Source organism: Notolepis coatsorum, assembly GCF_963971535.1.
Source record: "Notolepis coatsorum genome assembly, chromosome: 16".
Taxonomy (NCBI): domain Eukaryota; kingdom Metazoa; phylum Chordata; class Actinopteri; order Aulopiformes; family Paralepididae; genus Notolepis; species Notolepis coatsorum.
The window spans coordinates 94,281,464-94,292,394 of NC_140180.1; the positions used below are offsets into that span (position 1 = coordinate 94,281,464).

At 46.6% G+C, this 10,931-nt stretch overlaps 1 protein-coding gene across 1 annotated transcript; it reads right to left on the reverse strand.

Annotated features, from left to right (window-relative positions):
• Nucleotides 1-2,392: 2,392 nt before the first annotated feature.
• Nucleotides 2,393-5,259, reverse strand: LOC311242736 (mRNA-capping enzyme-like; the record flags this gene model as incomplete). Its single annotated transcript, XM_084331750.1, has 2 exons — nt 2,393-2,721; nt 3,792-5,259. 2 exons carry the CDS (start codon nt 5,257-5,259, stop codon nt 2,393-2,395), a joined length of 1,797 nt encoding a protein of 598 aa, XP_084187876.1.
• Nucleotides 5,260-10,931: the final 5,672 nt, after the last annotated feature.

The following is a 10,931-nucleotide window of genomic DNA, read 5'->3' on the forward strand; positions in this document are numbered from 1 at the left end:
ACACTCTACCGAGAAATTTTATTCTCTGATTGATCTTTGTGACCACCTTTTGTGCCATGCTCACCCCTGATAAGGTGTTGTCCAAAATACATCCTAAGTATGTGACTTCCTCCTTTGCTGTTAACTCGATATCTCCTACCACTACCTTGAACCCAGGTGTTTGGTTTGGATCATTGTGTTTTAGTAGTTAGTAATTGTCTCTAGATTAGAAGGACAATTAGGGAGGGCGGTTAGGTGGTCGAGCGGAGATTGCGTTCGTCACCAGCCCCGGAGCTGTGAGCTTGGTTCGCCTGTTCGAATCCAGCTCACAGCTCCGGGGTTGTCACCAGCTTGGCTGGCCGTCTGCACTGATACAATTGGCTGTATCAGAGGGTGGGAGAAGCTGGCGGGGTGGGTCCGGGTCGTTGTAAACAGCGACTCCTACAGTTCGGTCGGGGCGCCTGCTAAGCGCGGATTGGACGTGAGGGGGATAGTGTGGTCCTCCCACACGCTACGCCCTCTCAATGAGAATCCGCGCTGCCAGGTGAAAAGAAGCGGTGATTGGCTGGACGTGTGTCGGAGGAAGCACGTGGTAGCCTCCACTCTCCCAAATGATCTGACTGTGGGGGGTAAAGCGCAGCGACCAGGAAGGGACTGGGAATTGGCATACGACTAACATTGGGATGGGAGAAAATCGGAGGAAAATGGAGGAAAAAAAAAAAAAAAAAAAAAAAAAAAGGACAATTAGGGGTCGGTGTAAGAGCCAAAGCTATATATTTAGGTTATTGTATTATATGAATGTTTAATATTGATTGGATTTAGATAAAGTCATTGAACCGTCGTACTTGTCATAGAACATTCTAGAGCGTTTCTTTTTTGGATCCACTTTTTCTCCCATTTTCAATTTTTCTCCCATCCCAATTTCGTATCATCCAATTCAACCCTCCCCTGTCTCGAACGCTGTTTCATGCCTCCCACAAGCCGGCTGTAATGTGGACGAAGCCATACATTGCACGAGTCCCCTCCGGTACTCGAGGTAGCAGCCGTCGCTCGCATCTTTTCACCTGCGCAGCGCGATCTTTCAGTGTCAGGGGTCTGCGCTTTGGAGGGACGCCGCCCCCGTCGCTTCCTGATTCTACTGCGCAGGCGCACCAACCGACCTGTAGGAGTCGCTGTCCACAACGTCCGATCCCCAACCATCAGTTTTCCCACCCTCTAATACTGCCAATTGTATTAGTACGGACGACCAGCCAAACTGAAAACAATGTGGAGAGCTGGGCTTGAAACCAGCGTCTCCAGCATTGGTGGTGAGTGCCTTGCCCACTGCACCACCTAGTCGCCCCCACATTCTAGAGAGTTTGAACTTTCTAGAACATAGAACATTCAGGAACCACAGTATTACGACGGTTCAATGACTATCTAAATCCAATCAATATTAAACATTCATATAATACAATAACCTATATATAGTATATATAGAACCAGGTTAACTGTGTCCTGGCTGTAGTAGCCATATCTTACTATGCTCGCTCATGCCTGTATTTTTTATGTCCGTTCTATTTGCCATATCTTACTATGCTCGCTAAACTATTTTTACTATTTGTGTTACTGAAAACTGTAAGCGGAGAGCCTATTGGGATGCTAGATCCTAATGTGAAACACTGTGATTCTACCTGTCTATCTTTTTATGCCTGTATTTTTTACTGTTGTGAAGCACTTTGAACTGCAACCTCTGTATGAAAAGTGCTATACAAATAAAGTTATTATTATTATTATTATTATATATAGCTTTGGCTCTTATCCCACTTTCGGGATAAGACAGGATTGGTACCATGGCAGGTGAGGGCCGACGATCCACTCCACTGGTCAAATTACTTACTTGTGAGTAGTACGTCCGTTGATAAAGAAAAGCAATGTCCACAGCCGCTCCAGTCCAAAGTAAAGATATCCAAATGGTTTATTTGCAAAGTCTTTCTTTATAGCAGTGGTCCTAAATCTACTTTCCTAAATATTCCTGTCACTACTACAAGCTACGGCTAATGGACCATATTCACATGGCAGTCACCTCGCTCCCATGTCATGCTCAGGCCGGGACTTCTTTCCACCCTGTTACCAACCTTGGGTGGGAATCCCAACCGGAGCATGACACAAGAGCAAAATGAATGCCGTGTGAATATGGTCAATGGGTTCATTGCAGTCAAACAATTTCCTTTGAAGAGGTCTTCAGATAAAAGGTCTTCAGATAATAGGGCCTGCGAGGGCAGTAAAAGGTTTAAGGAGGCTTCGCAAACGTCTCTTTCTCTGGAGGGGAGGATAGAGCTGGTGACGCGGTCATGAATATTATACACACTGCTACTATGGTACAGTCCAGAAGGACCCCGGGTCCTGTGCTATGGTACGGGCCGGCCCTGCGCTACGGTGTGGCACGGTTGGGCTTCTTTGGAGGGGGAGGTGGCAACAGCTCAGCGTCCGGATCTGGGGGGTGTTTCCAGCTCAGTGCTGCCTGCACTCCCTGCGCATGGCGGTCCAGAAACTCAAAGAGGATTTCCTTAGTGACGGGATGCTTGATACTGTTGCACACAGCCACGGCTGTGTCGTAGGCGTTGGGGAAGCTCTTGTCTATCCTCTGCTTCATGAACACCCAGGTGTCGTTGACAAAGGTGCATTCGATGATCTTGTTGTCATACAGTTCCAGCTCCTTAGTGGCCTTCATCTGTGCAAAGTAGGGCTGGGCGATATGGCCTAAATATGATATCACGATATTTTCTGACCTTTCGGCGATACACGATACGCATCACGATGTTTTTCTTTTTTTCCCCCAAACAATTCATTATGAGGCTTACCAAGACAGTATTTGAGTTTGCAAGCTAACATTAAAGACAAAATAAAATACCCATGCATTTAGCATTTTTATATTATATATTAGATTTAGATTATTGGATTATTAGATTATATATTGCATATATTTAGCAATGAGATATTATATGATTTAGATACGAAATATGATGAATTGAAAATGGGGGACCCTGATGTAAACAAGACGAAAGTCTTTCTCTGGTCTGCATCCTCCAGTCCACTGTTGACTGTTGTTGTATTGAGCTGTACTGTATTGTACCTATGCTGCAATCTGTTAATAACGTTTATATTCATTCAGTCGGCAAACAGAATCAGTTTGATTGACAGTCGCGTCTGCCAATTACGTCACATCGCTTGCACCCGCCCTGCTGTTCTTAGCACCAATCGGCATGCGCGTATTAATTTTTTACTTCCGCTATTGGAGAGCTCAATGAAAACAACAATGGCAGCGGTAGCTCGCCGCGGCAGACTTTTACCTTTTAGCTCTGCAGAATGACTAAACGACTGGAGGCATAATGATTTTACTGTAACGGATGTTATAATAAAAGCATTTCCATACATCTGTCTGATTGAAAACGTTATTAACAGACCGCAGAATGGGCACAACGGAGTCAGCACGGGCTGAGATATGAACGGCTAATGCTTGCTATATCTAGGTCGACCTCGGTCGTTGCTATGTAAATACGCTGATGTTATTGAAAGTGTAACTATATAACGTCAATGCCACAAAACGAATGCCTTTGTTATCATAAGTAGTAACTTTTGATGCAGTAGTGTGTGTGGGGCGGCGCTGTTCAAAAGTGTCAACGTGTGGACCAGATTGACGCAACACAAGCCTCTTGGGCAAAACATCACGATATCCACGATACGTTTAAAAAGTGTATCGTTAATGAACTGTACCCGATATTTATATAATATCGTCATATCGCCCAGCCCTAGTGCAAAGGGCTTGTCACATCTGCCAACGTAGAGCAAGCCAACAGTCTGGGGGAGCAACCCTTCGCCTCCGATCTTGGTGATCTTCAGGCGGAAGTCTACAGAGTTTTGACTTGGGGGCTTCCACTTCAGGATGTCATCACATCTCCCCGCTTTGTATTTCCCGCACGGCTGGAAGATGAGCCTGTCCACTTCATGGCTGACCTGCGCTGTGAAGCTGCCTCCGAGTAGCTTGCGTGATGCATGAATGTCGAAGAATGGCTTGTTTTGGACACTGAAGGGCTCCTTCGTCTTGTCGATCTGTCCCGTCTTCATTTTCCCCATCCGGGGAGAAATGATCTCCTTCTCTATGCATGAGAGCCGGATATTGAAATCACACTGACCGACCGGCTGCCCATTGAACTTGACAATGTCATGGATCAGGTAGCGTGGGACTGGTTGACCGTTCACCTTGTCCACAATCATCTCACCGTCCAGTAGAGTGTTTGATAAGTGGACGCGTAGATCTTTCCGGAAGGGGAATTCTAGATTGGCTATGTGGAAGATTGTGTTGTCTCTGTCAACCATGAATACTTCATTCTTTCCATTGATCAGCATCATGTACCGTGTTCCGTCAGCCTTCCAGCTGACCTTGTATGGGTTCTGTTCCAAAAGCCGAAGGTTCCCCCGATCCATGGAGACGGGGTGCGCTCCGGGAAAGCCGCTCCTTTCCCACTCTGCCAACTCCTGACACTTGGCTTGAACCGATCCCAGTTTGGGCTGTGTGGTGATCTGTGTGATACCTTTCACTGTGACTCCTTCCAGGAAAACTGCACCCAGTTTTAGCCTCTCCTTCTTTCGCTTGCCAGGCGCCGACCCAGAGGAACTGGGACCCGACTCCTGGCCAATCACGTTGCCGTCGTCGTCGAAGCACCACTCCGGCAGTGTGGGGGCGGGGGGCGTGTCCTCCACATCTCCATAGCGACGGAAAAGCTCCATGAGGTAGTCTCCCTTGTAAATCCCCGGGGCTCGGGACTGGCCGAACGCAGCCACTGCTGCCTCCACGCTCCAGTCCATCTTCTCCACCAGGTATGCGCATATGAGGAAGCCTGTCCGGTTGAAGCCATGTGTGCAGTGAACACCTATTAATCCTGTTGGATTCTTCTCCATGAAGTGTTCACATAGCCTGATAAACATTTCAGTTGTCTCTGTTGAAGGAGATTCTCTGTGGCCTTTACATTGGAGTTTCACATATTTGATGCCTTCTTTTTCAATCTCGCCGCGGTCATAAAACCGGGTAGTGTTTGTCAAATCGACAAGCAAACCCATTTTCACCTTTAGACTTTTTAAGTAGTTGGATAGCATGCTTGGATGAAACCTATTCTCTTCTTGCACTTTGTCATCATATCTGGGACCCAACATAGTTTTCATTGGCAGGAATTTACCTGCTACAGGTTGTCCTCTTCTAGGACAATTACGCCACAGAGGGGGAGGCCCGGGGTGTGACATGATGTGCTGGGGGGCTTCTGTGCAGTGAAACGTTATTCGAAAACCAATGGAACGTTATTCGGCTGGGCACTAGCCGCTCCAGTGCAAAGTAAAGATATCCAAATGGTTTATTTGCAAAGTCTTTCTTTACAAAAGTGGTCCTAAATCTACTTTCCTAAATATTCCTGTTCCTACTACAAATACTACTACAAGTTACAAGTACTACTACAAGGTAAGAAAACTGTATTTTCCCAGTCTCCAAAATTACTGCCGACTCGACACATGAAAATTCCTTCGTAATGTGAAAGCCGTAAATCCACGTGCTGGCTCCTGGCTTCAGTCTATTGTTGAGCCCAAAACTGCCGTTCTTCTTCTTCTTCTTATTTGAATTTCTGGCAGTGTAGACGCATCGTGGCGTATTACTGCCCTCCGCAATTCTTTTTATGGGCTCTTCTTCTTCTTCTTCACCTTCTTCTTCTTCTTCTTCTACTGGACCCCGTCATCAACTACATTGTCCATTGGAGTGCAGCTAATGCTGCTACTTCCTGTCTGAGCCCCCCTCCGCGGGACCCTCCTTGCCCCCTGCGATCTTATTCTGGGCTGCTTTGTCCCTCTCAGCCCCCTCAGCCAATTCGCTATACACCACCTCCCAGTCCAGACCTTCCAATCCCAGATGTTGAACCGCTATCCTAACAATCATCTTCACCATCGCTGTTTTACCCTTAGCCTCTGCCATACCAGTAACTACCCCTGCCACGAAGGCCACAATACCTAATTTCTCCTCCCTTCCCCTCTCTCTTTCCACCTGCTCTACCCTCTCTGCCAACTGCCCTCCTTCAACCCCCTGCACCCTTTCTTGGCTGCCCTGTCCTACCCTGCTAACCGCCTCAGCATACGACAACTTACCCTCCCTTCTCACACTCCGATCCGCGACCTCCTTCTTCATCACCTCACACCCCCTAAACGCTACACTATGCTCCCCACCACAACTACAGCACATCGGCTTCACTCCCTCTCCACACTTCCCATATTCATGTTCCCCGCCACACCTAGCGCACCTCCGCCCCTTCCTACACGTGGTAGCTATATGGCCAAACTCCTGGCACCTATAGCACCTAAGAGGATTCTGAACAAATTCCCTAACCCTATACAGAGTGTTAGAGCGGAAGCCTGGGCTAGCAACTCAGGCCTCTCTAATTCAACTTTCAGACGCACGCCTGCTGATGAAGATGTAGTGGATGGTGCTCTGTCTAGACCCTTTCCCTTCTACGACGCCGGATGCACTGTCTTCAGGCCTGACCTCATCTTGGTGCTTCCTAGACTCCGCTGTACGCTTATGCACCTCCTCCATCCATGTGCCAGCCTTTACTGTGAAGTTGGAAAATGTGTCAGCCTTCGGCGTGAACCATTCATCCTGATCTTTCTTCCTCTCCTCTTCTGAGGTCTAGCTTAGGTTTTTGCTTAGTGCCGCCTGGACTGAAGTATTAAGCGCACAGAACTCTCCGAGCAGACTGTTCTACCAATCCTGTCTGTACACCTTCCAAGTTACCGTCGTCGTCGTCCTCCATTAATTGATTCATCTTCTTCATGTGACCAGTTAGATGACCTAACTTAGCCTTCCTTTTATTAATGACATCACGGACCTTTTCCTCATGGACCTTTTGTGTCCTCTCCACCTTCTTAGGTTTCGACATTTTGTTGTTATCCTTCTTTCAGCGCTCCAGTAGTTCGTGTTGTTCCTTTTTCCTCTTGGAAAAAGCATCTTGAAGCTGTCAGAAGTGGGACAGTGGCGGTACGTAGATACTGCAACAAATCTTGACGCTGACCACGCGTTGAGAGGACTCAATGTGGAATCATTCCTGCGCAATGAGACTTGGATACAGGGGCCGGAATTCATGTCAAAAAAATTATAAAAAAATTTGTTCACAGGTTAATATTCCCTCACAATGCACAACACAGCTACTCGCTAATACGCAACCTAACGTCCGGTCCCGGCGGTCCGTCCTCCTATATCTCCCGGGGGGAAACACCCCCAGCTAACTTAGACAGAGCGACAGACGGTCACCTCTGGTGTGGGGGGCCAAGCGATTGTCGTTGAGCGACAGACGATCGCATCGCCAGGCGACGTCGGTCGCTCGCCGTGTGCGGACCACTTTAGATGTATACAGAGTCATGCACACCTCCTCCTGGGAATTTCTTTTGGCCATTTTTTTATTGATGAAAACGCATAATATGGTTTTTACCTATACATTCGAATCAGCAGTTCAGCACCTGCACTGTTGGTGGGTGAGCCTAGTAAAGGATGTCGCATTGCGTTCATCTTCAATGAATGGACCAATGCAATAGTCTACCAAAGCCCCCCCTCTCTCTCTATATATCTCACACACACACACACACACACACACACACACACACACACACACACACACACACACACACACACACACACACACACACACACACACACACTTCAGAAACAAACATAGTATCAATGAGAGCATCAATAATACACCTGAGTGATGTCTAGTAAAAAAGATTTAAAATTTTTTTTTTGACCCCCCCCTTGGAATCATCCTAAGCTACCCCCCCCCCCCCCCCCCCCCAGCTACGCCCCTGTGTGTGTGTGTGTGTGTGTGTGTGTGTGTGTGTGTGTGTGTGTGTGTGTGTGTGTGTGTGTGTGTGTGTGTGTGAGAGATATAGAGAGAGAGAGCGAGAGAGAGAGAGAGAGACAGAGAGAGGGGGGGTGAGAGAGATGAGGAAGGGGCAAGAGATAAAGAGAGCTGGGAGAGTGTGTGTGAGAGAGGGGGGGGGGCGGAAGTGTGAGTCCTCAGCCCTTGTGTGGGTGAATGTAACACGTTCCTAACGTTTTCTTTCCCCTATTATTTCATGCACACTTTATTCATTGTTTTAAATTATTATTTTCTTTTAAGTTATTTTGTGCATCACTCTGTTTTGAATTTGATGCAAATTTGCAATGCATGAGGGTCATCCTTTTGTGTTAAATGGCTGCACAAAGCAAGAATTTGTTGACTCATAAGAGTATTAAAACTTGGAACTTGAAAAAGATCTGTGTTAAGGTAGATACAAAAATATATATGATTAATTTGAGATTAATCGCGAGTTAACTATGGACAATCGTGTGATTAATCAGATTAAATATTTTAATCGGCACTAATGGAACTAATGGAAACGCATCTGGAGAGGGTGCCTTGATGCGCACGTGCCCAAGGTGGACAGTACCTGGACACGTGGTGGCACAGGGTTTGAGCATCTGGTCCAGCTCCTCAGTGCTGCTGGCTCCAGGGTATTGCACAGGTCTTGGTAGGTACTCATCGCTCTCTGCGAATAGGTCCGCATTAGGGATGCTCGATATTGGCTTTTTTACCGATACCGATATACCGATATTGTCCAACTCTTAATTTCCGATACCGATATCATCCGATATCAACCGATACCGATATATGCAGGCCCCCCCCCCCCCAAAACGGAATAATCTCTTGTTGTGAAATTAACACAACATTGTGCATACTTTTGACATTAAATAAAATCAAAATTTGTTCTTACTTGCTTGCCTGGGTAAATAAAGGTTATAGAAATGTAAAAAAAAATTAAAATACCGATATTTTCCGATATCACATTTTAATGCCAATATCGGCCAATAATATCGGACATCCCTAGAATTAACACAACATTATGCATACTTTTGACAATAAATAAAATCATAATTTGTTCTTACTTGCTTGCCTGGGTAAATAAAGGTTAAATAAATGTAAACAAAATTATATATATATATATTTTTTGAAAACCAATACAGATAATTTCCGATATCACATTTTAATGACAATATCAGCCGATAATATCTATAGGACGACAATATCGGACATCCCTAGTCCGCATGGTTGCGGTACTGGTCCTCACTCCTCAGTGCACGATCAGTGAAATCTTGCCTCGTTGAGTCATGACTATAAATGTAAAACCTAATTGTTAATGATACAAATATTGTTGTATTTATTATTATTATAATTATTTCATCCGAGGATGTCTGTAGAATCTATGTGAATGCAATCACCAATGATTTCTCCCAGATGAAGCCCTTAAGAACTTCTATTTTGTCAAATCACAGGGTTTTGGGGGCGGTACTCAGGCATGCGTTGTTCATGGGACGGGGTCCCACGGTGTGGGACCTCACTCGCTATTTGCATATCAATAGCTCCGGTCGTCAGGTGTGTTAAATACGTTCTCAGACACATTCACACCTAACCTTGTTGTGAAGACGTGTTACATTCCATTCGTAGAGGCAATTAGGCACTGTCTTTAGTCTGTGCCCAAGCGAGGGGACATTAAATGCGCATTCGCGGGAGCGCGCGCACGCGCAGGGAGCGCACGTGCACGTGGTGCGTGTCACCCCAGATGATTTCAATAACGCACCACTGGCGGTACTTGTTGGAAAGCAGGGGGGAAAAGAAATGAACGCTTCCGAAAAGTGGTGGATTTTGGTCGCCGAGCAATATTAGGCAACACAATGTCACTCAGCTCGCTTGAGAATAGGCGTTAATCGACACTTGTTTTCCAGGGGGTGAAACACGGGTCATGCGTGGGACTTCTAAAGCGGAGCGAAGGAGTCCATCTTCTGACAAAGGAAGTGAGAGTGGTAACAGAAATCGCTGTGATCATGAGCTTCCTGCTTCCTCCTCTGGACATCGGGAGCTTCTGCTCGCGCTCAGATGTAGCAGGAGGCCAGTGATGCTCGCCAGGAGGCCGGAGAGTGAGAGGGGACGAGCGGAGGGATTACATTTATTCTGTTGGTTAGTTAGGAGTGTCTGAGCTGTTGAAAAGACATGGATCTGTCAGAGAGAGAGAGAGAGAGAGAGAGAGAGAGAGAGAGAGAGAGAGAGAGAGAGAGAGAGAGAGAGAGAGAGATGGGGAAGAGAGGGAGTGAGAGATGCAGGATGCAGGAAAGAGAGAGATGAGGAAGAGAGGGAGAGAGAGATGAAGGAAGAGAAGGAGGGAGAGAGAGACAGATGGAGGCGAGAGATAGATGAAGGAAAGAGGGAGAGATATGGGGTAGAGAAGGAGGGAGAGAGATAGATGAAATAAAGACGGAGATAGAGAGAAATGGAGAAGAGAAGGTGGGAGAGAGAGAGATGGAGAGAGAGATGGGAAAGAAAGGGAGAGAGAGACAGATGGGGGGGAGAGCGAGAAAGAGATAGAGAGAGAGATAGCAAAAGAGAGAGCAATAAAGAAAGAGAGAGAGCTCCTCCTTTAGTTTTAATAGTGGAGTTTATATTCTGTCAATCTGTCTGTGCTGCTGTTAAGACCTGGCTTAATTTAAGAGAGAAATGCAGAGCGTTAAAGAGAAGAGAGAGAGAGAGAGAGAGAGAGAGAGAGAGAGAGAGAGAGAGAGAGAGAGAGAGAGAGAGAGAGAGCGAGAGAGAAAAAGAGAGAGACATAAAGAGAGAGGGAGAGGGCAAGATAGAGAAAGAGAGAGAGGGAGGGATGGGGAGAGAGCGAGAGGGGAAGAGAGAGAGCGATAGAGAGATAGAGAGAGGGGAAGAGAGAGAGGGAAAGAGGGGGAGAGAGAGAGACATAAAGAGAGAGGGAGAGGGGAAGATAGAGAAAGAGAGAGAGGGTGGGAGGGGGAGAGGAGAGAGAGAGAGAGAGAGAGAGAGAGAGAGAGAGAGAGAGAGAGAGAG